This window comes from Lissotriton vulgaris, chromosome 10 (assembly GCF_964263255.1).
Source record: "Lissotriton vulgaris chromosome 10, aLisVul1.2, whole genome shotgun sequence".
In the NCBI taxonomy this organism is placed as follows: domain Eukaryota; kingdom Metazoa; phylum Chordata; class Amphibia; order Caudata; family Salamandridae; genus Lissotriton; species Lissotriton vulgaris.
The window spans coordinates 1,105,960,225-1,105,987,407 of NC_141698.1; the positions used below are offsets into that span (position 1 = coordinate 1,105,960,225).

The 27,183-nt window shown below is 48.1% G+C and overlaps 1 protein-coding gene across 1 annotated transcript in view; it reads left to right on the forward strand.

Moving 5' to 3' along the window:
* The window catches only part of COLQ (collagen like tail subunit of asymmetric acetylcholinesterase), a 367,702-nt gene that overhangs the window by 126,827 nt on the left and 213,692 nt on the right, over nucleotides 1–27,183 (forward strand). Inside the window, exon 2 of the mRNA XM_086942196.1 lies at nucleotides 13,608–13,723. Coding sequence (XP_086798322.1) covers nucleotides 13,608–13,723 — 116 coding nt within the window. The remainder of the gene's footprint in view (nucleotides 1–13,607; nucleotides 13,724–27,183) is intronic.

Genomic DNA, 27,183 nt, shown 5'->3' on the forward strand with positions numbered 1-27,183 from the left:
CTTGCTCTGTTGGTGACTTGTAGTGCATGTCCTGTCTGCAGGTGTGTGCATGGAAGCATGTGTAGCTGGGGAAGCTTGCTCTGTTGGTGACTTGTAGTGCATGTCCTGTCTGTAGGTGTGTGCATGGAAGCATGTGTAGGTGGGGAAGCGTGCTCTGTTGGTGACTTGTAGGGCATGTCCTGTCTGCAGGTGTGTGCATGGAAGCATGTGTAGGTGGGGAAGCGTGCTCTGTTGGTGACTTGTAGTGCATGTCCTGTCTGCAGGTGTGTGCATGGAAGCATGTGTAGCTGGGGAAGCTTGCTCTGTTGGTGACTTGTAGTGCATGTCCTGTCTGCAGGTGTGTGCATGGGAGCATGTGTAGGTAGGGAAGCGTGCTCTGTTGGTGACTTGTAGTGCATGTCCTGTCTGCAGGTGTGTGCATGGAAGCATGTGTAGGTGGGGAAGCGTGCTCTGTTGGTGACTTGTAGTGCATGTCCTGTCTGCAGGTGTGTGCATGGAAGCATGTGTAGGTGGGGAAGCTTGCTCTGTTGGTGACTTGTAGTGCATGTCCTGTCTGCAGGTGTGTGCATGGAAGCATGTGTAGGTGGGGAAGGTTGCTGTGTTGGTGACTTGTTGTGCATGTCCTGTCTGCAGGTGTGTGCATGGAAGCATGTGTAGGTGGGGAAGCATGCTCTGTTGGTGACTTGTAGTGCCTGTCCTGTGCGCAGGTGCGTGCATGGAAGCATGTGTAGGTGGGGAAGCGTGCTCTGTTGGTGACTTGTAGTGCATGTCCTGTCTGCAGGTGTGTGCATGGAAGCATGTGTAGCTGGGGAAGCTTGCTCTGTTGGTGACTTGTAGTGCATGTCCTGTCTGCAGGTGTGTGCATGGAAGCATGTGTAGGTGGGGAAGCTTGCTCTGTTGGTGACTTGTAGTGCATGTCCTGTCTGCAGGTGTGTGCATGGAAGCATGTGTAGGTGGGGAAGCTTGCTCTGTTGGTGACTTGTAGTGCATGTCCTGTCTGCAGGTGTGTGCATGGAAGCATGTGTAGCTGGGGAAGCTTGCTCTGTTGGTGACTTGTAGTGCATGTCCTGTCTGCAGGTGTGTGCATGGAAGCATGTGTAGCTGGGGAAGCTTGCTCTGTTGGTGACTTGTAGTGCATGTCCTGTCTGCAGGTGTGTGCATGGAAGCATGTGTAGCTGGGGAAGCTTGCTCTGTTGGTGACTTGTTGTGCATGTCCTGTCTGCAGGTGTGTGCATGGAAGCATGTGTAGCTGGGGAAGCCTGGTCTGTTGGTGACTTGTAGTGCATGTCCTGTCTGCAGGTGTGTGCATGGAAGCATGTGTAGCTGGGGAAGCCTGCTCTGTTGGTGACTTGTAGTGCATGTCCTGTCTGCAGGTGTGTGCATGGAAGCATGTGTAGCTGGGGAAGCCTGCTCTGTTGGTGACTTGTAGTGCATGTCCTGTCTGCAGGTGTGTGCATAGAAGCACGTGTAGCTGGGGAAGCTTGCTCTGTTGGTGACTTGTAGTGCATGTCCTGTCTGCAGGTGTGTGCATGGAAGCATATGTAGGTGGGGAAGCTCGCTCTTTTGGTGACTTGTATTTAATGTCCTGTCTGCAGGTGTGTGCATGCAAGCATGTGTAGGTGGGGAGTGTTGCTCTGTTAGTAACTTGCAGTGCCTGTCCTGTCTGTAGGTGTGTGCATGGGAGCATGTGTAGGTGGGGAAGGTTGCTGTGTTGGTGACTTGTTGTGCATGTCCTGTCTGCAGGTGTGTGCATGGGAGCATGTGTAGGTGGGGAAGGTTGCTGTGTTGGTGACTTGTTGTGCATGTCCTGTCTGCAGGTGTGTGCATGGGAGCATGTGTAGGTGGGGAAGGTTGCTGTGTTGGTGACTTGTTGTGCATGTCCTGTCTGCAGGTGTGTGCATGGAAGCATGTGTAGGTGGGGAAGATTGCTGTGTTAGTGACTTGTAGTGCATGTCCTGTCTGCAGGTGTGTGCATGGGAGCATGTGTAGGTGGGGAAGGTTGCTGTGTTGGTGACTTGTAGGGCATGGCCTGTCTGTAGGTGTGTGCATGGAAGCATGTGTAGGTGGGGAAGGTTTCTGTGTTGGTGACTTGTAGTGCCTGTTTTGTCTGCAGGTGTGTGCATGGAAGCATGTGTCGGTAGGGAAGCGTGCTCTGTTGGTGGTGACTTGTAGTTTATGTCCTGTCTGCAAGTGTGTGCATAGAAGCATGTGTAGGTGGGGAAGATTGCTGTGTTGGTGACTTGTTGTGCATGTCCTGTCTGCAGGTGTGTGCATGGAAGCATGTGTAGGTGGGGAAGGTTGCTGTGTTGGTGACTTGTTGTGCATGTCCTGTCTGCAGGTGTGTGCATGGAAGCATGTGTAGCTGGGGAAGCTCGCTCTGTTGGTGACTTGTATTTTATGTCCTGTCTGCAGGTGTGTGCATGGAAGCATGTGTAGGTGGGGAAGCGTGCTCTGTTGGTGACTTGTATTTTATGTCCTGTCTGCAGGTGTGTGCATGGAAGCATGTGTAGCTGGGGAAGCTTGCACTGTTGGTGACTTGTAGTGCCTGTTTTGTCTGCAGGTGTGTGCATGGAAGCATGTGTAGCTGGGGAAGCTTGCTCTGTTGGTGACTTGTAGGGCATGTCCTGTCTGCAGGTGTGTGCATGGAAGCATGTGTAGGTGCGGAAGGTTGCTGTGTTGGTGACTTGTTGTGCATGTCCTGTCTGCAGGTGTGTGCATGGAAGCATGTGTAGGTGGGGAAGCGTGCTCTGTTGGTGACTTGTAGTGCCTGTCCTGTCTGCAGGTGTGTGCATGGAAGCATGTGTAGCTGGGGAAGCTTGCTCTGTTGGTGACTTGTAGTGCATGTCCTGTCTGCAGGTGTGTGCATGGAAGCATGTGTAGGTGGGGAAGCTTGCTCTGTTGGTGACTTGTTGTGCATGTCCTGTCTGCAGGTGTGTGTATGGAAGCATGTGTAGCTGGGGAAGCCTGGTCTGTTGGTGACTTGTAGTGCATGTCCTGTCTGCAGGTGTGTGCATGGAAGCATGTGTAGGTGGGGAAGCTTGCTCTGTTGGTGACTTGTAGTGCATGTCCTGTCTGCAGGTGTGTGCATGGAAGCATGTGTAGGTGGGGAAGGTTGCTGTGTTGGTGACTTGTAGTGCATGTCCTGTCTGCAGGTGTGTGCATAGAAGCACGTGTAGCTGGGGAAGCTTGCTCTGCTGGTGACTTGTAGTGCATGTCCTGTCTGCAGGTGTGTGCATGGAAGCATGTGTAGGTGGGGAAGCGTGCTCTGTTGGTGACTTGTAGTGCCTGTCCTGTGCGCAGGTGCGTGCATGGAAGCATGTGTAGGTGGGAAAGCTCGCTCTGTTGGTGACTTGTAGGGCATGTCCTGTCTGTAGGTGTGTGCATGGAAGCATGTGTAGGTGGGGAAGCTTGCTCTGTTGGTGACTTGTTGTGCATGTCCTGTCTGCAGGTGTGTGCATGGAAGCATGTGTAGCTGGGGAAGCCTGGTCTGTTGGTGACTTGTAGTGCATGTCCTGTCTGCAGGTGTGTGCATGGAAGCATGTGTAGCTGGGGAAGCCTGCTCTGTTGGTGACTTGTAGTGCATGTCCTGTCTGCAGGTGTGTGCATGGAAGCATGTGTAGCTGGGGAAGCCTGCTCTGTTGGTGACTTGTAGTGCATGTCCTGTCTGCAGGTGTGTGCATGGAAGCATGTGTAGGTGGGGAAGCTTGCTCTGTTGGTGACTTGTAGTGCATGTCCTGTCTGCAGGTGTGTGCATGGGAGCATGTGTAGGTGGGGAAGCTTGCTCTGTTGGTGACTTGTAGTGCATGTCCTGTCTGCAGGTGTGTGCATGGAAGCATATGTAGGTGGGGAAGCTCGCTCTTTTGGTGACTTGTATTTAATGTCCTGTCTGCAGGTGTGTGCATGCAAGCATGTGTAGGTGGGGAGTGTTGCTCTGTTAGTAACTTGCAGTGCCTGTCCTGTCTGTAGGTGTGTGCATGGAAGCATGTGTAGGTGGGGAAGATTGCTGTGTTGGTGACTTGTTGTGCATGTCCTGTCTGCAGGTGTGTGCATGGGAGCATGTGTAGGTGGGGAAGGTTGCTGTGTTGGTGACTTGTAGTGCATGTCCTGTCTGCAGGTGTGTGCATGGAAGCATGTGTAGGTGGGGAAGCTTGCTCTGTTGGTGACTTGTAGTGCATGTCCTGTCTGCAGGTGTGTGCATGGAAGCATATGTAGGTGGGGAAGCTCGCTCTTTTGGTGACTTGTATTTAATGTCCTGTCTGCAGGTGTGTGCATGCAAGCATGTGTAGGTGGGGAGTGTTGCTCTGTTAGTAACTTGCAGTGCCTGTCCTGTCTGTAGGTGTGTGCATGGAAGCATGTGTAGGTGGGGAAGATTGCTGTGTTGGTGACTTGTTGTGCATGTCCTGTCTGCAGGTGTGTGCATGGAAGCATGTGTAGGTGGGGAAGGTTGCTGTGTTGGTGACTTGTTGTGCATGTCCTGTCTGCAGGTGTGTGCATGGAAGCATGTGTAGGTGGGGAAGGTTGCTGTGTTGGTGACTTGTTGTGCATGTCCTGTCTGCAGGTGTGTGCATAGAAGCATGTGTCGGTGGGGAAGCGTGCTCTGTTGGTGACTTGTACGTCATGTCCTGTCTGCTGGTGTGTGCATGCAAGCATGTGTAGGTGGGGAAGCTCGTTCTGTTGCTATTCTTGCCCACCCCTCAGTAATCGAGCTTTGTAGGGTGGATTTGGGATTGTTTTAACACATTGGTGTCATTTCAGACTGGGGCAAGCCATGTATATGGATGCCAATCAGTTTGTCGCTCGCAAGGGTTCATTTCGCCCAGCTTCTCTTGGTTTGCTCTCCACTTCGATCTGGTGGGTTCAGCCCAGCTTTGGCCAGTTTTGAGGGCTGCAGGCCGCGGGGCTCCTGCGGTCTGTGCATTCTGAATGTTCTTCCTGGGGTCACGTATGTCCACGGGCGAATGAGCGAAGCGATGTAGCTGCCAAAGGAGCCCAACAGGCATGTGTCTTGGCTCTCCTTTTACCTCCTTTTTAGACCTATTCACTGATAGGCTGGCTACTGCAGGTACAGTGTGACCCCCTAAAAAGTGAGGTACAGAGTGACCCCCTAAAAACTGTCAGGTCTGTGCTGCTACTGCTTGTTGCAGATGGTGCTGTGGTCATTTGGTAGTCTCATAGTAGGATGGAGCGAATAATGCCCAATGATGTGCTTAAATAAATAACTAGGGACTAACACTGAAGAGAATCATAGTTGGCCCTACGGGCTGGATTACGATCCCGGCGGAAGGGTTACTCGGTCACAGCCGTGACGGACATCCCGTCCACCATATTACAAGCCCATTATATCCTACGGAATTGTGCGGCGGAGGAGATATCCGTCACGTTTGTGATGGAGCGTCCCATCCACCAAGGTCGTAATCAGGCCCTGAGTCAACCAAAAGAAAGATCTTAAGAGTGGGCCATCAAGGACTCGGGGTCCGATGTAGGTAATCCCAGATTACCGATTCTTAAATACCGAATCATACCGATTCGGTATTTAAGAACTGGCAATCAGGATGTAGGTAATTTTACCAATTTTTACCGAATCGGTATTTACTGATTCGGTAATTGCAATTCATTCCTATGGGCCTGGAGGCCCATAGGAATGAATGTCAATTACCGAATCGGCAAATACTGATTCGGTAATTGGGGGAAACATAGAAGGGTGGCAGGGTGTCACTTTGACACCCTGTTGCACCCCTCAATTGTGCATGGGTGCACATGTTGCAGACATACATGCCCTTAGGGCATGTATGTCTGCAACATGGCACTGTTTTAAAAGAAAAAAAAATGCTTTTTAAAGGGTTTTCATTATTTACCACCAACTTCTAGTTGGTGGTAAATAACGAATCCTTAAACCCCTGTAGCACTGATTACAGTGCTACCTACATGTCAAGATGCAGATTCGGTAATTTTACAGAATCGGTATTTTACCGAATCTGTCTCTTGACATGCCCCTACATCCCAAACTTCAAATACCGGTCGGTAACAGCCGAAATCGGCCGTTACCGACCGGTATTTGCCTTCCTGCATCTGGCCCTCAGTCTCTTACTAGGGAGAAGGGATTTTGAATTTTGACTTCAATTTAAATTGGGCTACACTTCTTACTGCAAGAGCATTATGGGTAGCAGGGGTCCATTTTTGAGGGCTTTGGTGAGATCTAGGAGAACGTTGAGGTGGGGGTCATAATGTGGAAAGGGTAATAATTGCATTTGGTGTGTTACTCCTTTTATGGTTAATTGGTTTCAAATTATAATATCTGTTCTAACTGGGAACCAACTAAAGGTACCTTGATTTTCTCAGACAATATGTTTATTGTAAGTATGTCTTTTGGGGCTGGATGTACACATTTTTTTCCGGTTTCAAATGGCTTGATTCTGCGAATCAGGCCGTTTGCTACCTAAAAAAAGATTTTATAAATGTACAGACACCAAATTGCGATTCACTAGCTCGTTACCAAATCACAATTTGAGTTTGCAACCAAATATCGATTCGAGATTTGAAAGGGGCGTGTTTGGGAAGTCACTTCCAAATTCTGAATCGTAGTGGTATGTATTAAAGTTTTGCGACCAAAATGCGGTTTCAAAACATGAATATTTTACCAACACCTCAAAGGAGTGGTAACCCATTTGCAAACAGGAAGGGGTCCTCAAGGGACCCCTTCACCTTTAGTGGTGTGGCTCACTGGTTAGAGCCGGCAGACCCAGAAGCAGAGGTCGACCCGGGACCAGGGTTCGATTCCCGACGTGGCAGGGTCTTGGGCCATGGTCAGCGGACTCGATAATTCTCGCCTCAGTGCCTACTCCAACCATGGGTCCCACTCAGCAACTCTGGGCAATCGCTTGCTTAATCTCTACTAACGGCCCCATCAGCGCCGCGGATGCTTGTCTTCACCTTGGAGATGCCCAGGAGGGACCATCTTACAGGGAAAGCCAGGATGGGTTCCCCAGCGGTATACAGCGCCGGGACGCCCCTTTGCTGGGGCAGCTGTGCGCTTTACAAGTATACGACATTTATGTATGTTAAGAAAAATTGTTTTTTAAGAGTAGGCAGTGGCCAAGTGGATCACTTCCTACTCTTAAAAATAAAAATTATACTTTAAAATGTTTTGTTTAAATGCATCCAATTTTCCTCTAAGAAAAATGGGTTACATTTAAAAGCAGTCACAGACATGGTGATCTTCTGACCTCAGCAGGCCACCATCCTGTGATGGTTGCGAATCCTAGTGGCTCACAATATGCAAACTACCTCATTAATATTCATGAGGTAGGTCAAATTGTGACCCACTACAAATCAGTAATTTTAAAAACGACCTATTAGTAAATTAGTCGCTTTTTAAATTTCCACACTGGTTGCAAATTGCAACTTGTATTTTGCAACCAATTCTACATACATCAGTCTCTATATTCTGTTCATGGTTGGAAATACTTTGTTTATTGAAGTGGAATCTCTGCAAATTAGTTTTCACCCCACTTCAAACGAGACTTCCCACCAAAATCTCCTGAGCTGCACCCTTTCTGAAGTGGTACGTAAGCAATCTGCTCTTGAGACAGGCTGAGCACAGGGGACAGCTCCAGGCACCTTTGCTCTTTCTTTGGTAGTAGGTTGGGGCCATAGCTCCTTCTAGGACATGGGCATGTAGAACTGTGAGAAGCACCCTTTGCTCAGTCCTTTTGTCTAAACCTACTGAGCCCCAAAGGAGGGTGAGGTCAGGTGTAAGTGGTAGGTGATCCCATTGAAGTCAGTGGATGTTTGCCATTTTGTTTAGATTATGGAATGGCTATGGGGCAGGTGACCCCTTGGAGTCTAAAGAAAGCAAATGAAATGGTAAGGCCGCAAATAAACCCAAGGCCGCGGCCACCCCCCAAAATGAGGGTGCGTTGAGATGTGTGCTTGGGCATTGGGGGATGTATATATGCGCTTTAGAGCATAGTTATGTTATGTTGATTGTTTTAGTGTCCTATCACCCATGAGGGTATCCTGGCGCTTTGCGTGTCTATGTATCTTGCCTCGAGTGGCCTTACTCGAAATCTCAGGTCTTTAGCTTCATGCAAAATTCAAGAAGCAATGAGGAGGCTCTAATGTGGTGTGGGAGGTCGTTCAATGCTTTCAGAGCGATTTGTGGAAGCCTCTTGCTCTACTTTTGCGTATGCTTTGTACACGTGCTAGTTAGAATCCAGCTGAAAGGAGTTCCCTATAACTGTTTGCAGCTGTTCAGGAAGGCGGGACCCATGTTGTGTAGTGGATTTTATATGTGGGCCAGGAGCTGATGTATAGGGAGCCGGCATACTTCCTTTAGTTGTGGTGTGACATGAAATCGGCATGGGAGGTTGAGGACCAGTCTGGCAGCTGTGTTCTAGATGGTGTGAAGCCTTTTTTGGAGTTGGTTGGCGATTACTACATAGATGGTGTTACCTAGTAGTTCAGTCTGCTGGTGATGAGGGCTTGAGAGACAGTCTTACTGGTATTGTTGGGTACCCAATTGAATAACTTTTTCAGCATCCTCAGGCTGTGGGAGAAGGCCATAGTGAAGGTATTGCTGTCAATAATAATCCTGCAGTTTCTTGCTTGTGTGCTCGGAGTAAGGGTGGGTCCTGGTACATAGGACATCAGGAGGAGTCCCATGAAGAGGCATCCTTTCCGAAGATTATCACTTCAATCTTGTCCTTATTCATTTTGAGTCAGTTGAACTTCATCCAGGTGGCCACTTTGGTCGTGCATGAGTTGAAGTTGTTCCTGGTGTTGTGTCCGTGACACAGTATGAGTTATGTGTCATCCACATGGGTGAGTAGGTCGATTTTGTGTGTGCGAATGACATCAGCCAGCAGCGTCATGTAGTTGTTGAAGAGGTTTGGGCTAAGCGAGGAACCCTGCGGGACTCCGCAAATGAGTTTCTGGGATTCTGAGGAGAAAGGGTGCATGTTGGCTGTTTGTGTCCTTCCGGTAAAAAAAGTGCATATCCACTGGGTGGCATGCCGTGGACGCCAGCCTCGTGAAGTCATATCCACTGAGCGGCACGCCGTGGGCGCCAGCCTCGTGAAGTCCTATCCACTGAGTGACATGCCGTGGACGCCAGCCTCGTGAAGTCATATCCACTGAGCGGCACGCCGTGGACGCCAGCCTCGTGAAGTCATATCCACTGAGTGGCATGCCCGTGGACGCCAGCCTCTTGAAGTCATATCCACTGAGTGGCATGCCCGTGGACGCCAGCCTCGTGAAGCCATATCCACTGGGCGGCACGCCGTGGATGCCAGCCTCGTGAAGTCATATTCACTGAGTGGCATGCCCGTGGATGCCAGCCTCGTGAAGGTATATCCACTGGGCGGCATGCCGTGGACGCCAGCCTCGTGAAGTCATATCCACTGAGCGGCATGCCGTGGACTCCAGCCTCGTGAAGTCATATCCACTGAGTGGCATGCCCGTGGACGCCAGCCTTTGTGAAGTCATATCCACTGGGCAGCATGCCGTGGACGCCAGCCTCGTGAAGTCATATCCACTGGGCGGCATGCCGTGGACGCCAGCCTCGTGAAGTCATATCCACTGAGTGGCATGCCTGTGGACGCCAGCCTCGTGAAGTCATATCCACTGAGCGGCATGCCGTAGACGCCAGCCTCGTGAAGTCATATCCACTGAGCGGCATGCTGTGGACGCCAGCCTCGTGAAGTCATATCCACTGAGTGGCATGTCCGTGGACGCCAGCCTCGTGAAGTCATATCCACTGAGTGGCATGCCCGTGGACGCCAGCCTCGTGAAGTCATATCCACTAAGTGGCATGCCCGTGGACGCCAGCCTCGTGAAGTCATATCCAATGGGTGGCACGCCGTGGACGCCAGCCTCGTGAAGTCATATCCACTGAGTGGCATGCCCGTGGACGCCAGCCTCGTGAAGTCATATCCACTGAGCGGCATGCTGTGGACGCCAGCCTCGTGAAGTCATATCCACTGAGTGGCATGCCCGTGGACGCCAGCCTCGTGAAGTCATATCCACTGGGCGGCATGCCGTGGACGTCAGCCTCGTGAAGTCATATCCACTGAGCGGCATGCCGTGGACGCCAGCCTCGTGAAGTCATATCCACTGAGCGGCATGCCGTGGACGCCAGCCTTGTGAAGTCATATCCACTGAGCGGCATGCCGTGGACGCCAGCCTCGTGAAGTCATATCCACTGAGCGGCATGCCGTGGACGCCAGCCTCGTGAAGTCATCAGATCATGATGAGATGGGAGACTGTCGAAAGCTGCAGAGAGGATGAGTCTGGGGAAGTCTGCAGTGTCTTCGTAATCAAGAATCATTCGGTTGGCGTCTGGTGATGCTATGAGGGCCGTCTCTTTACTCAACCATCAATGTCACCGGTGATGCCTTCTGTGAAGTGACCAGTGATATCAATCGAACAGTTTGTAATATATTCTCTTAGAAATATGTCCCTTGTCCCAGTGGATCTAATCTCTGTCCTGTATGCCTATCAAATGTGAAAATCCATAGCATCTTAGGCCATAATATGTTGTGCCTGTGGCCCATTAAAACAGACAAAGGTTCTGCCATGAAAGAAACAATTGCTTTTCCACTCCATTGTTGCAGGGATGCGTGACTGAGCAGTACTGACTTTCAAGCACGCTGGAGAGCAACCTGTTCCTCCTATAATTTTGAGGCCACGGCTGGTGATATTACCCACTAAGTGGTGATATATTTTTATTGTGATACGACGCAATTTTGTCATAAAGGAAGCCCTCAAACGGCTCCTTATTGAAACTGGACTTGGATGGAATGGTTTATCCGTTCTTTAAAGTCTCGATTGATTTGAGAGGAGAGTGCGTGATCCCAACAGTCCCATTTCTCACTGAGAAACTTTCTGTAGCAGTCTGTTCACTATCGTGTTTATAGCCCTGAGGAAGACCCCATGGTGATGTTGACCAACCACACTCAATTTTTTGGGGGTTAAAACGTCGACGTAAACTGAACACGCATTCCTTGCCCACTTAGACATATCCATGTCAGAATGTAAATCATATGTCTTTTAGGGACATCTATGGTATATGGACGCCCAAGCAAGCTTTTGTCTACATGTAATTTTTGTCAAGTGTCTCTATTGTCTATACTACTAATATTTGTGTAATGTATCAGGCACATATGTATGTAATAAAATGTTTAATTATTTTTTTATGTTATGTAGCAGATTCGTTTATTATTGATATGTGTATCATCATATACAATATGATTCTCTAATATAGCTTTCGCACTTTTTCAGTAAACAGTGTGGTTATTTGTTTTATGCTTTATAGTTAGTATTGTACTTCGGTGTATAATTGATTGATAGTCCTAAATCGCTGTGGACAAACCTTGTAGAAAAGCAATCGTTTCTTTCATGGCAGAACCTCTGTCTGAGTACCGTCACTATTCCCCAGGTTCTGCATGATACTGGGATATCCCATTGGTATTAATGATCTATGGCCTAATAATGCCTGTATATAACTCTTAATGGACCTTCTGGGGTGTGATTGCTGTATGTACAGGGTATTGTAAGGTTGCGGTCCTTAGGCCACATACAAAGGCATTTAATGACACAGACACATTTGTGTGGTCGGTGCAACTGGCCGAGGGCACGTGCGCCGCCCATGTTCTAGACTTACTCTGGAACCCTAGGCCGATGGACCGTTGGTGCCTGCTTGAAAGTGTGAGGGGAGAAGAACAATTCACCAATGATATATCACAAATTTAATAAACCATGACTCAGAAGAATTACAGACTCCTGATTAAAGTTTAGTTAGTTTATTAGAAAGCCAAGAACAACTGGACATACAGACACCTCAAAATGAGGGTGTAGAAATACATTGGAACTAATACAAAGCCAAACCTGTGGGTGAAATTTAGCCTATGAAGCAAACAAAGGATAACCAGCTCTTGGCGCAGGATGCAGAATATAACTTTGCCTACATCGAGAGTCTTCTTAATTGGAGGTTCGTAAGTAAAAAGTATTAGTCTGTCCCTATACTATCACTAACGTGCCATCCCTACATAGCGTTTCCCAGGCAAATTCAGGAAAAGAAAGGTGTCAGCGAGTGACGACTTCTTAAGAAGTACACTCACGATGAATGGGTCAAATAGCGTAAAGCTACAGAGCTCGTTCTAAGATGGTCCTCCCTCTCTGCAGATCTCCCCAGAAGTTCCCCGGCACTGTCCCTAACCTTAACACCAAAATCATAAGATGCACCCATCATCACATCACGCAATGTCACATCCAGCCAGACACCTCCTCGTAGGTAACTTTCCATGCGATTTGGATGCTCCCAGCGCTGGCTCGATGACCTTGATTCCGAGGCCTTCTTCAGTGAGAAAGTACACCGACCCACATCATCAGCACCTCTTGTTCAAATGTATCCTCTCCTACCAAATCCTAACTCCATCAAAGATGAGTTTCTCCACCTGCAACAGAAACGTGAGAAAGAAAAGATTCTGCTACACACGAACACTATGAACAGCTAGTCTGAAGAGCCAAGGAGAAAACACATCAGGCCTACAAATTCAGCTAACATGAAAAGCAATATGAAATTTAATTAATCACACATATACATGAGCATTATTACTGTGCTTATTTAAATCAGTGCATTACAAAATAACAATTAATTTCTCATTAGTCACTTATGAAATCACATTATAGCTTCATCATGCTATCACAATTACATTTATAATGTTAATTTCTTCAAGTCAGAAATATCTCTATTACTTCACTTTACAGGTTATTACATTGCACGTTCTAATACCCAATAACAACAAAGGATTATATGTAGGTGCGAACTACCCACGATTATAATGCACCCCTACAAATTAAGAGCACAGTCACGCTATATCAGCCCCCTTTCATTGTCAGGTCCACCTGGTGACACCTGTGATGGGTGGATGGATGGATGGGTGGATGGGTGGATGGGTGTGGGGTGGGTGGATGGGTGGATGGATGGATGGGTGGATGGATGGATGGATGGGTGGGTGGATGGATGGGTGGGTGGATGGATGGGTGGATGGGTGTGGGGTGGGTGGATGGGTGGATGGATGGGTGGATGGGTGGATGGGTGTGGGGTGGGTGGATGGGTGGATGGATGGGTGGATGGATGGATGGATGGATGGGTGGGTGGATGGATGGGTGGGTGGATGGATGGGTGGATGGGTGTGGGGTGGGTGGATGGGTGGATGGATGGGTGGATGGGTGGATGGGTGTGGGGTGGGTGGATGGGTGGATGGATGGGTGGATGGATGGATGGATGGATGGGTGGATGGATGGATGGGTGGATGGATGGATGGGTGGATGGGTGTGGGCTGGGTGTTAGGACTGCCCCCAAGGAGGGGGCTGCTGCATGACATGTCCAGGAGGACACCACAGGTATCAGCACAGCTTGGGTCTGATATGTGGGTCTGCTGTTAGCTAAATGGAGTGTAGGGTTTGATCAGGAGCTTTTGAAGCCTATTGGATAGGCTGTGGTGGGTGCTAAGACCATCTTTCAGCAGCATTCCCTGCCAGCCTTGTGTGTTTCCTTTACCCTGCTACAGTACTTACCCTTTACTCTCTGTCTTGTCTTATGGCAGCCTTCCCTTCCTTTGGACAGAAGAAGCGCAGCCCTGGCCGAGGCTGCTGCATATTAACTCCACCTCCTCCTCCATTGTTTCCGCCCCCACCTTTCTTCTGGGAGAATGGGAACCCGGTAAGTCGTGTTTTTTGGTAATTGTTTTGTACATACGTTTCTCTTACAGCATCCATTCTTGTTTGTGTCCCATGCTGTCTTCCACTGAGCATTATAAGGTTTTTCCAAGAGTGCTCCAGGTAATCTCGGAGACGCTCAAGGACGTCACATTTTCAACTACCAGCACTCAATCAATCAATCAATCAATCAATCAATCAATCAATCAATCAATCAATCAGGATTTGTAGAGCGTGGCAAATCACCCGCCAGGGCCTCGAGGCGCTCGGCGCTGTGAGCGGAGGTTTTACAACGCATCGTATTGGCGAGTTGTGGGTCACTCCAAAGAGTTCACTGCTATGAGGAAGTGAACTGAAGCAAAATACCACACTTCTACTTCTCAGCTATATAAAAGGAGAACCAGTTCTATGACTTTCTACATTTTGGCAAGGACAAAATAGGAGAAATTGTAAGGCCGCCATCTTCAACACTCACAAAAGCCACCAACTAGACACAAGAATAAATGAATGAAAGATGCAGGCACACTATTCCCCACACCGCTGTGCTCAACTACACGCCTAGGTAAGCTACCAGTGTGAAATCAAGGGTACCCCTTTGGTCTTCGCAGAACTCTTCCTACATGGGCTACACTTCCATTTAACATTCTTCCAACCAAGCACTGCCCTTTGGTCTTACGCCCTACCAGTCCATTAATGCACCTATATCGATGCAATACGATACAGGGCAGAAGCATAAGGCATGTCTGCCCACAATGAATCCTTATAGAGCAGAAAAGATGGGGCTCACCAGTCAGTCTATCCTGCTTCTGACTCAGTGCCGATCCTTGACTGGATCTTTCGACGATGTTATAAAGGCGACAAGCCAAATGAGGGCGGCCTTACTTTTGTGGGTGCAACACAACAACACCAATGTTGAATTGTCTTTTCTGCAGAAGAACACTCAATTTGTTATGACAACACACTCCTCCCTAGAGGTTTGGGATGCACACCTCCAAGAATTAGCCGTTAGTTTCAGGTGGACCCCCGAAGAAGCGCAACAGCATATCAGCATGGTGGTATTGAGAGCCAAAGTCCCAGGCCTACATTCTCTTCTCCCAAGAATAAAAAACTCCCCTGTATTGGTCCGGACAGACAACACATCAAGCATGAACTAAATTAACAAGCATGGTGGAACAAGTTCCCACCTGCTTCCAAGGAAGCACAGCATATGTGGGACTAGGCCATTCAAAACCTTATCCAAACCAAGGCTGGGAATGGTACCAGGTATAAAAAATACTTGGGCCAACAACATCAGCAGAACACCAAAATAGTTTTACAAATGGGAATTGAATCAAATGCAACTGAACTACATCTTCCTCTTCTAGGGAAAAACGAATCTGAATGTATCCACAACCAATCTGAACCAGATGTTCTGGTATTCTGCCGGCAGGTACTCCCATCCCAGATCAGTGTGGGGGGGGGTGATCTATTTCTAATCACGCTGGGCTCGATTCACAGAACTAACTTAAGACAAAATCCTAAACTTACTACTTTTGGTATTCACAGAAGTTAGGATTTTGTCTTAAGACAGACTTAAGTTAGGATTCTGTCTTAAGTGTGTCTTAAGTCTGTCTTAAGTGTGTCTTAAGTCTGTCTTAAGATAAAATCCTAACTTCTGTGAATACCAAAAGTAGTAAGTTTAAGATTTTGTCTTAAGTTAGTTCTGTGAATCAGACCCTACGTCAGGAACTTATGTACATTCTTGTCCATCCCTTCCCATGATTCCCATGGTCTTGACAAAGATGAGGAGGGCGTTGTGTTGTCTCTTTCTGATAGGCTCTAAGTGGCCCAGACAGTGCTTTCCACAGAGCAATTTCTCCTCTCAGAACAACCTTGATGAAGGCAGTGCCGAAACTAGTACACAATGCCGCGCCCATGGTCTCCATCCGGATCCAGGCTCACTGAGCTGGCTGGCCAAGCTCCTGAATACAACAAATGTTAGTACCTAAAAATCTGTGAGGACTGCAGAGACACGTTATTTAAGGCTGGAGCATTTATAACAAATAAAATGTATGAGGCATTATGGAAACAATTCTGTTACTGGTGTGGCAACAACTATTTGCACCCAGTGATGAGAGGACAGTTATTCCCCCACTGTAGTTTAACCCCTTGCCCGCGGCCGGAATTCCGCTCCTGTGCGGCACATTCCGATCGCGGGTGTGGTCGTGACAGCTCCCGGCCGTCATCAGCACACAAGCACTGTGTGCCATGACGGACGGGAGCCATCACCAGCAGGCAAGGGGTTAAGGTGGCTGCCTGCCAGAAATACTGTGCCCTAGTAGACTTGCTAAACAATTCCTTTGAGGTTTTGGCATTATTTAGAGTTTAGCGGATGTGTTACTCTATCACAAATGGATATCACATTCGCCTTATTCCAAGTGCATTAGAGCCTATGGCACTTATAATTAGGGCTCCCGGTTTTATGGTATTTATTTGTTTGACATTTCGGTCTGTATTTATCCATATTTATTTTTTGTCAACTTTATCTGTATTTATCCATATTTATTAGGGGTTTTGTGAAAAAAGGTAAAGGAAACTGGTATGTTTCTATATTTATTTAACCAATAAATAAGCACTCACGCTTGAATACCTGCCAGGTTTCAGTGACATGAACACCCACAGACGATAAATCAATACACTTTTATGAAAATATGAACATTTCAGTATCAGGCTTGTGCATAGCTACTGCTGTTTAAGCCTCTACACTAAAACTACATTTTATAACTGCCTTGCCTATCAGTCCACACCGTTATAGGCCTGGCAAAGTGAAAATAGAATCACTCAAAAAGCACCCAATTTCCAATTTTATCCACATTTAAATATAAATACAGACAAGAAAATAAATGTTTTTCTGTCTGTATTTATCTGTAAAAATCTGTAAAAACGGAAAAAAGGGACCCCTACTTATAATACGCGGGACGGGATAGCAGACACGTTTGTGTCATTGTAAAGTGTCAGCTAAACTCTAAATAAGGCCCAAAACCTTTACAATAAACGGATCCGCTTTTTATATCCTGTAGTCATCCTTCGAAAGGATAATCTCACTGGGTGTCTGCAGCCATGATATTTTATCATAATTTAAGTGGTCTTTCCACTACGTTCCAAGGAAGTGTTACAGCACATTCCTCAAGAAGTGTGATCAAGAAGTGTGCCTACATCCACACCCTTGTTTGGTGGCATGCTTATAACAGACATTTGCAAGGCAGCAACTTGGAAGAACAGACACACCTTTATACAACATTGCTGTCTCATTGCTGTCTGGGTCTGATGGTTAACAGAGATGCAGCTGTGTGTCAGGCGGTGCTTTGTCACCTCTTTCAATAAGGTGTGCCCCCTTTTGTTTCCTGCAGTTGTCTCTTACCATCCGCTAACAACTGTGTGCTGTACGTTTGCTGCTTATGAAATATCCAAAATTGAAGAATGAAAAGGCTACTTACCTGTAACAGTAGTTCTCCAGTATTGGTATCTTTCATAGATTCACCTGCAACCCACCCTCCTTCTCACCGTAGGCTCACCCATGTTATGTTATAATATGGTATGTTATGTTGTGTTACGAAATCTGACAGTGGTGATGTGTGTAGGGAAGGTTGAAGACGGCTATGTGCTGATTTTCTGAATTTCTGCTATTTGAGAATGATATAAACAGGCATTTCTGTGACTATATCAACGCTTTCCTGCCTATGTTCAACATTGCTCTGCTCTTTATGTACTGTGGTACTCCCAGCTACTAGTGAACTGCAGTTACTATTAACAGGCCAAGTCCTCTTTGCACATGCTAGATTAGTGTGGGTACTGGCCCAAACAAAATCAGAATACTACTGTCAGATGCAGCCGGGGAGGGGTACATTCCCATTTAGCATACAAGCGGCATTCGCATCCCACCAAACAGAATTCTCAAGTTTTCCTGGCCCATATTTTAGTAGTAAACTAAGTCAATTTTTTTCTCAAAAGAGTCCATACCATATAGAACACTGCAGCCATAGTCATCCTGGACCTCCCTAAATTGACCAGCATCCACCCCCCCCATCTCAGGAAACTCTAATGGTGCCCCATCCAGAAGAGTAGCCGGTTCAAGATCCTCATGCACGCAAACAAAGCCCTACACAACATCAACTCAACTTCCACCTGCCTGCACTCCTCTCTCTCGCCCTCGCACATCCCCCCCCATCCTTTTCAGCCGCAGCGGGGGTCGCTCCTTCTCCTACATCGCTGCCAAGACCTGGAACAAACTGCCCCATCACCTCTGAACAGCACCTTCCCTGGCCGACTGAGAAGCGGCACCCCCAGCACCCAGATATCCCTAGGGGTGATAGTGCTGTACTATACAAAAAGTGATTGATTTGATTTAATTTCTATACATTAAGTGACTTGTAGACTTGTATATCCATCTGGGAAATCAGGCATACAAATAATAGAATGTAAAAAACTGCCTGTTTGGGCCACCTACACAAGTCTCAGAATTTTAAGAAACCTCCAAGCTTGGACGAGCTACTCACGCAAGTCCTGGAATGTTCAGAAACCACCCAGCCTGGAGGAGCTACTCCCACAAGTCCCAGAATGTTCAGAAACCACCCAGCCTGGAGGAGCTACTCACACAAGTCCCAGGATGTTCAGAAACCACCCAGCCTGGAGGAGCTACTCACACAAGTCCCAGAATGTTCAGAAATCACCCAGCCTGGAGGAGCTACTCACACAAGTCCCAGAATGTTCAGAAACCTCCCAGCCTGGAGGAGCTACTCACACAAGTCCTAGAATGTTCGGAAACCACTAGACCTGGATGAGCCACTCATACAAGTCACAGAATGTTCGGAAACCACTAGACCTGGATGAGCCACTCATACAAGTCCCAGAATGTTCAGAAACCACTAGACCTGGAGGAGCTACTCACACAAGTCCTGGAATGTTCGGAAACCACTAGACCTGGATGAGCCACTCATACAAGTCCCAGAATGTTCAGAAACCACTAGACCTGGATGAGCCACTCATACAAGTCACGGAATGTTCGGAAACCACTAGACCTGGATGAGCCACTCATACAAGTCCCAGAATGTTCAGAAACCACCCAGCCTGGAGGAGCTACTCACACAAGTCCCAGAATGTTCAGAAACCACCCAGCCTGGAGTAGCTACTCCCACAAGCCCCAGAATGTTCAGAAACCTCCCAGCCTGGAGGAGCTACTCACACAAGTCCCAGAATGTTCAGAAACCACCCAGCCTGGAGGAGCTACTCACACAAGTCCCAGAATGTTCAGAAACCACCCAGCCTGGAGGAGCCACTCATACAAGTCACAGAATGTTCGTAAACCACTAGACCTGGATGAGCCACTCATACAAGTCCCAGAATGTTCAGAAACCACCCAGCCTGGAGGAGCTACTCACACAAGTCCCAGAATGTTCAGAAACCACCCAGCCTGGAGGAGCTACTCGCACAAGTCCCAGAATGTTCAGAAACCACCCAGCCTGGAGGAGCTACTCACACAAGTCCCAGAATGTTCAGGAACTACCCAGCCTGGATGAGCTACTCGCACAAGTCCCAGAATGTTCAGAAACCACCCAGCCTGGAGGAGCTACTCACACAAGTCCCAGAATGTTCAGAAACCACCCAGCCTGGAGGAGCTACTCGCACAAGTCCCAGAATGTTCAGAAACCACCCAGCCTGGAGGAGCTACTCACACAAGTCCCAGAATGTTCTGGAACTACCCAGCCTGGATGAGCTACTCGCACAAGTCCCAGAATGTTCAGAAACCACCCAGCCTGGAGGAGCTACTCACACAAGTCCCAGAATGTTCAGGAACTACCCAGCCTGGACGAGCTACTCGCACAAGTCCCAGAATGTTCAGAAACCACTAGACCTGGATGAGCTACTCACACAAGTTCCAGAATGTTCGGAAACCACTAGACCTGGATGAGCTACTCACACAAGTTCCAGAATGTTCAGAAACCACTAGACCTGGATGAGCTACTCACACAAGTCCCAGAATGTTCGGAAACCACTAGACCTGGATGAGCTACTCACACAAGTTCCAGAATGTTCGGAAACCACTAGACCTGGATGAGCTACTCACACAAGTCCCAGAATGTTCGGAAACCACTAGACCTGGATGAGCTACTCACACAAGTTCCAGAATGTTCGGAAACCACTAGACCTGGATGAGCTACTCACACAAGTCCCGGTATGTTCAGAAACCACCTGGCGGGATAGTTTTCTCTTTTATGGGAAGCTTGAGTTGTCTGTATAGTCTCGGCTCTTAAGGGTGTGGATGTGATCATAGTTGTTGCGGGGCGGGCTGCTGCAGGGATCCAACGTGCGCCAGTGGGCTGGGTGATTGCCCCATCTTTAATCACGGTGAGAGGCTTTCAGGATGGGATCCATCTCTCGGGGGGGGGAGCAGCCTCCTGGCTCAGCACTCTTGTCTCTCTGAAGAGTGCCTGGGATGGGATCGATTCAGTCTTCCCTGCTCTTTCATTAACTGCAGCGCTGCTTTGGCTCCTCAGCAGTCTGTGCAGAGCCCTGGGCTCCCTGCCAGGGCAGCATGCCAGGCGGCCCAGCCAAAAGGGATACCGTCACAGGAACGTGAGATGCGGCGAGCTCAAAATGACGGGCCCCCTGCAAACCGTGAGGAGGGGACCGTCATTCCCTCGGTGGCTGCCTGTCACTTCAGTGAGGCCACTGCAGAGATATACGGGCCATGATCAGAGCAGCCCCATACACCCCTTTCTCACTGATCAAGGAGGTGCCTTCAGTAAATAAAATAAGATGTAATTCCGTATTTGTACAGCGCTAACTACTCACCCTTACGGGTCTCAAGGCACTGGGGGGGTTCGTGGAAATTAAGTGAGCTATTGCCCAGAGTCACATGGTGCTGAGCTGAGCTGAGCTGCCGCTGGAGCCGGGGATCGTACCGTGAACCCTATCCACTGAAGTTAGCTGCCCTGGCCACTGCACCACACCTCTCCCCTTCAGTGGCATGTGTTATCCCTCTACATATACGCCTAAGTTCCCCTCGGTGGCTCTTATCAAGGTGCGAGGTGCCAAGTATGGTCCCATACTTGCAATCTGTCTGTAACCAGAAAGAGGCAGGTTTCAAAACCAGGACTGGACATCCTGAGGACTCTACTGGGGGAGACGAGCAGATGACAGCTCTGTGGTGGAAAGCTGCAGGGGTCGTTTGAAGCTCCCTTCCATGATGGGTTTGTATCCGCACCCTAACACTGACACTCTACGCATGTGAGGTGAATGAGGAATAACAATCATTGTGTTGTGAATAATTAGAAGTTTAAATGTTTCAATTGTGAAAACAGGGACTGTGAAATAAACATTTCTGAGGTCTGTAGAAGGCGTCGTGCTCTTGGAAGGGCCTCAGTCACTCCTGTTCTCCCCACACCACCTTGTCTTTGTGAGCCTCGTGCCCATTTGTCCTCCTGAAATCTTTCTGAAACCCTCCCCCTCTACTTTCACACACAGTGCCTCATTTATGGGAGTCTCGCCCTACACCAAAGAGAAAGGCCAGGAATGCACCATATTTAGGCAGTACGGTGCATCCTATCCTCTCCGCCTACGCGGGCTCCATTCGGCAGCCTAGCGCTAACATAGTCACCTATGCACCATAGTGGAAGGGCGCCCCCGTTGCATGCAAGATTGTTTTTGTGCAGGAAAGGGCCCCTTCCTGCACGGAAACAATCCTAAGAAGCGTTTTCCTTGTTCTACGTGAGCCACAGAATGCAGCGCACAGAGAAAGAGGAAAGAAGGAGAAATAAACATATTTCTCCTCGTTACGCCTCACCTCAGGAGGCACAAGGATCTGGTACTTCCCCAAGTTTACATGATTTTGTAAATCTGGTGCAGCGTCAAAATCCATGGGGTTGAGTTGAAACACCCGCCGCAACGCCCACGGAACGCCTCCAGAGCACAGAGTACGGCGACGCAGCGGTTAGCACCTCATCGCCTTCCTCAAGATTTATAAGTCCATCAAAGCCACGCAGGGTGCTTTGCATGGCTTCAGTAATCCGATTCAGAGCCCTGCCTCCTTCATATACCCCTTTATGTTGTGCAGAAGTGATGCACGGTTATCATAAATAACCCCCCTAGGGGCAAAGCTACAAAGAATTGGCATAGGGCAACGCCCCGAGTCATTTGGCAGCACTGGCCTGCTCATACTTGAAAGGGCACGAATGCACCATATTTACAAGATACAGGGCGTTCCTGTCCTTTCGGCCAGCGCTGGCGCCCAATGAGCAGCTGTGCGTCAGCGCAGGCACCCTCGCACCAGGGTGCAAGTGTGTCTGTGTTGTTGGCAGGATTATTTTTTGTGCAGGAAGGGAAACCTTCCTGCACAAAAACAATCACGAGAGGCGTTTTCCACGTTCCATGTGGTAGGCAGATTGCAACACAAGTGGAAAGAGGAAAAAATGAAGATGCATTTAAACATTTCTCCTTGTTACACCTGCGCTGCGGAGGCGTAATGTTTTGGCGCTGCCCCGCGTTTACGAGATATTGTGAATCTGGGGCAGCGTCAAAGTCCATGGGTGGTGCGTGGGAACGTCCACTGCAATGCCCAGGGCGCGCCTCCCCGACGCAGTGAGGCAATGCGGCAGCTGGCGCTGCTTTGCTTTACTACATATCTGCAGGGCCATGAGAAGCCTCGCAGTGTTGCGTTATTATTAAAAACACAGCTGTTCCTCAAGATATTGGCTAATTCATTCAGCCTTCCCATCTTCACCGCGCACTAACGTGAAGTCTACTATAGCGGACCATAGGCGCTTTTCCTTGTCGTCTAATCATACCGCCACACTACACAAATTCAGCTTGCTCACCTGTTATATGTCCTGAAGATGATCTCGAACAATTGAGATTGAAACGCCGACGACCATCTACAACATGAACTCCTCACATTCTGTAATTTTTTGGGGAGAAGTTTCTACTATTGTTGTCAATGCGATGTCTAGAGGAATTCACTTCCTATTCTCAAACATAGTGACCCCATAGGGTCACTTTTTGTATGGACCATTTGGCCACACCAGAACCATCGTTTTTCTAAAACACTTCACCACCCCAGGTTCACGTATTGGGGTACCCTTGTCTCTCTCTACACTAGCTTTTATTTGCAGCACAGTGCTGGTGGTTCTGCTTAGCACAGTACTTGTGGTTCTGTTTAGCACAGTGCTTGTGGTTCTGTTTGGCACAGCACTTGTGGTACTGTTTAGCACAGTGCCGGTGGTTCTGTTTAGCGCAGTACTGGTGGTTCTGTTTAGCACAGTGCCAGTGGTTCTGCTTAGCACAGCACTTGTGGTTCTGTTTAGCACAGTGCTGGTGGTTCTGTTTAGCGCAGTGCAGGTGGTTCTGTTTAGCACAGTGCCAGTGGTTCTGCTTAGCACAGCACTTGTGGTTCTGTTTAGCACAGTGCCGGTGGTTCTGTTTAGCGCAGTGCTGGTGGTTCTGTTTAGCACAGTGCTGGTGCTTCTGTTTAGCACAGTGCCAGTGGTTCTGCTTAGCACAGCACTTGTGGTTCTGTTTAGCACAGTGCTGGTGGTTCTGTTTAGCACAGTGCTGGTGCTTCTGTTTAGCACAGTGCCAGTGTTTCTGCTTAGCACAGCACTTGTGGTTCTGTTTAGCACAGTGCTGGTGGTTCTGTTTAGCACAGTGCTGGTGGTTCTGTTTAGCACAGTGCTGGTGGTTCTGTTTAGCACAGTGCTGGTGCTTCTGTTTATCACAGTACCAGTGGTTCTGCTTAGCACAGCACTTGTGGTTCTGTTTAGCACAGTGCCGGTGGTTCTGTTTAGCGCAGTGCTGGTGGTTCTGTTTAGCACAGTGCCAGTGGTTCTGCTTAGCACAGCACTTGTGGTTCTGTTTAGCACAGTGCTGGTGGTTTTGTTTAGCACAGTGCCGGTGGTTCTGCTTAGCACAGCACTTGTGGTTCTGTTTAGCACAATGCTGGTGGTTCTGTTTAGCACAGTGCCGGTGGTTCTGTTTAGCGCAGTGCTGGTGGTTCTGTTTAGCACAGTGCCAGTGGTTCTGCTTAGCACAGCTCTTGTGGTTCTGTTTAGCACAGTGCCGGTGGTTCTCTTTAGTGCAGTGCTGGTGGTTCTGTTTAGCACAGTGCCAGTGGTTCTGCTTAGCACAGCACTTGTGGTTCTGTTTAGCACAGTGCTGGTGGTTCTGTTTAGCACAGTGCTGGTGCTTCTGTTTAGCACAGTGCCAGTGGTTCTGCTTAGCACAGCACTTGTGGTTCTGTTTAGCACAGTGCTGGTGGTTCTGTTTAGCACGGTGCTGGTGCTTCTGTTTAGCACAGTGCCAGTGGTTCTGCTTAGCACAGCACTTGTGGTTCTGTTTAGCACAGTGCTGGTGGTTCTGTTTAGCACAGTGCTGGTGCTTCTGTTTAGCACAGTGCCAGTGGTTCTGCTTAGCACAGCACTTGTGGTTCTGTTTGGCACAGTGCTGGTGGTTCTGTTTAGCACAGTGCCGATGGTTCTGTTTAGCACAGTGCTGGTGGTTCTGTTTAGCACAGTGCCAGTGGTTCTGCTTAGCACAGCACTTGTGGTTCTGTTTAGCACAGTGCTGGTGGTTCTGTTTAGCACAGTGCTGGTGGTTCCGTTTAGCACAGTGCTGGTGGTTCTGTTTAGCACAGTACTTGTGGTTCTGTTTAGCACAGTGCCGGTGGTTCTGTTTAGCACAGTGCTGGTGGTTCTGTTTAGCACAGTGCCAGTGGTTCTGCTTAGCACAGCACTTGTGGTTCTGTTTAGCACAGTGCTGGTGGTTCTGTTTAGCACAGTGCTGGTGGTTCCATTTAGCACAGTGCTGGTGGTTCTGTTTAGCACAGTGCCTGTGGTTCTGTTTAGCACAGTACTGGTGGTTCTCTTTGGCACAGTACTTGTGGTCCTGTTTAGCACAGTACTTGTGGTTCTGTTTGGCACAGTACTTGTGGTTCTGCTTAGCACAGTGCCGGTGGTTCTGCTTAGCACAGTACGTGTGGCTCTGCTTAGCACAGTGCCGGTGGTTCTGCTTAGCACAGTACTTGTGGCTCTGCTTAGCACAGTGCTGATGGTTCTGCTTAGCACAGTACTTGTGGTTCTGATTAGCACAGCACTTGTGGTTCTGTTTAGCACAGTGCTGGTGGTTCTGTTTAGCACAGTACCGGTGGTTCTGTTTAGCACAGCACTTGTGGTTCTGTTTAGCACAGTGCTGGTGGTTCTGTTTAGCACAGCGCTGGTGGTTCTGTTTAGCACAGTGCTGGTGGTTCTGTTTAGCACAGTGCCAGTGATTCTGTTTAGCACAGTGCTGGTGCCAGTGGTTCTGTTTAGCACAGTGCTGGTGGTTCTGTTTAGCACAGTGCCGGTGGTTCTGTTTAGCATAGCACTTGTGGTTCTGTTTAGCACATTGCCGGTGGTTCTGTTTAGCACAGTACCAGTGGCTCTGTTTAGCACAGTGCCGGTGGTTCTGCTTAGCACAGTACTTGTGGCTCTGCTTAGCACAGTGCCAGTGGTTCTGCTTAGCACAGTGCTGGTGGTTCTGCTTAGCACAGTACTTGTGGTTCTGCTTAGCACAGCACTTGTGGTTCTGTTTAGCACAGTGCTGGTGGTTCTGCTTAGCACAGTGCTGGTGGTTCTGTTTAGCACAGTGCCGGTGGTTCTGTTTAGCGCAGTGCTGGTGGTTCTGTTTAGCACAGTGCCAGTGGTTCTGCTTAGCACAGCTTGTGTGGTTCTGTTTAGCACAGTGCCGTTGGTTCTGTTTAGTGCAGTGCTGGTGGTTCTGTTTAGCACGGTGCTGGTGCTTCTGTTTAGCACAGTGCCAGTGGTTCTGCTTAGCACAGCACTTGTGGTTCTGTTTAGCACAGTGCTGGTGGTTCTGTTTAGCACAGTGCTGGTGCTTCTGTTTAGCACAGTGCCAGTGGTTCTGCTTAGCACAGCACTTGTGGTTCTGTTTGGCACAGTGCTGGTGGTTCTGTTTAGCACAGTGCTGCTGGGAATGAGATTTTGGTATCAATTTATAATCAATTTAATAATTTATCTCATTCGTTAATTTTGGACCGCTAATATCTGTCATTGAGTAAAAGACCACCCCCACACAGGTTTAGTTCAACTCCATTAAATGACGCCACTCTGAAGAACCACTTACAACTGATAAAGTTTAAAAGTTTTATATAAAAGTCAAATCTGAATGCAATTTACAATCCTCTCAGGATAAATCTCAGAGTATACAAAGAATACAAATCAGTTCCAAAATCAGCAATTTAAAGTTTCGATGTAAAGTGGTTCCTTTGCGTCATCTATAGAAAGAGAAAATAATCAAGTTAAATCTGTCCCTACTCTATACTAGGTGACTTCCCTTTTTCGCAAGTTTCTTCCCTAAAAAGGTGTCAGCAGTTTGACTTCCAAAGAAGTTCAAACTCTCTTAACCTCTAAAGATAACTTAAGTTTAAGAAGCAGTACCCTCTCTGCCTACCCGTCCGCTCTTCTAAGGGTCCTCGGCCTACTGCTCCCTTGCGCTCTGATCTCTCTCAGCGCATCTGCTCACGGCATCTACCCTTGCCTTCGCTCTGAGCAATTCACCTCGCTGTTCCTAATCTTCAATTGCTATCTTCTCCCCGGGGTGCTGTCCCTAAAATACACAATCACAGTGTGGGTGGAACGCCCCTTGACGCCCACCACGGACTTTCCCCGATGATGTCAGTTCTGGCTCTTTCCCTTGCTTCATCTCTTTGCGTCGTCCGTTAGGTTGACCCTTCTCCTTAGATGTCATCTTCATCTTCTCGTTGGTGACTTTAATCGACACTTTCAGATCAAAAGTCATATGAACTTAAACAAGACTTTAACCTACAACCGTTTCTTTGACCTTACTAGATCCTGTGAATGGTCATTCAAAACAAAGCTCAAATTCCAATCGCCTCCTCTCATGTTTAGGCAATAAACTTCGTTCGACATTTGTCACCTTAAATCTAACAAATGCTAGACTCTTCGGCTCGCATCTTCAAGTGAAGACTATTCACGACTCCTGTGAGCCTACTAAATTACATACATTGGACTATGCTCCTGCGAACCCTTGGTTAGTCAGGTTATAATCACAAATGACCTAAACCCTTCCAGCATTCCTACAAACTTCTTCTACACAGTATAACCTTTAACATACATTTATATATGAACGCTTTTAGTATACCTTTCTTCTAAACGAATACAATTTTACATAGAATATGATTTTAATACATAGAATATAAAGTTCATATTCTCATTGGTTACATCGTTATGTGTATGCTCCTTGCACATTTCTCCATGTTACATTTCTCGCCGTTTCTGCATTTAAAGTTACACACGTATATGAACTCTACTTTGCACGTTCTTCTGTTCGTAAGCATTTCTACACATTACTACATTAGCCCATTACATATACGAGCTTTCTAAACCTAATGCATTCTAAAATGAATACAGTTATACG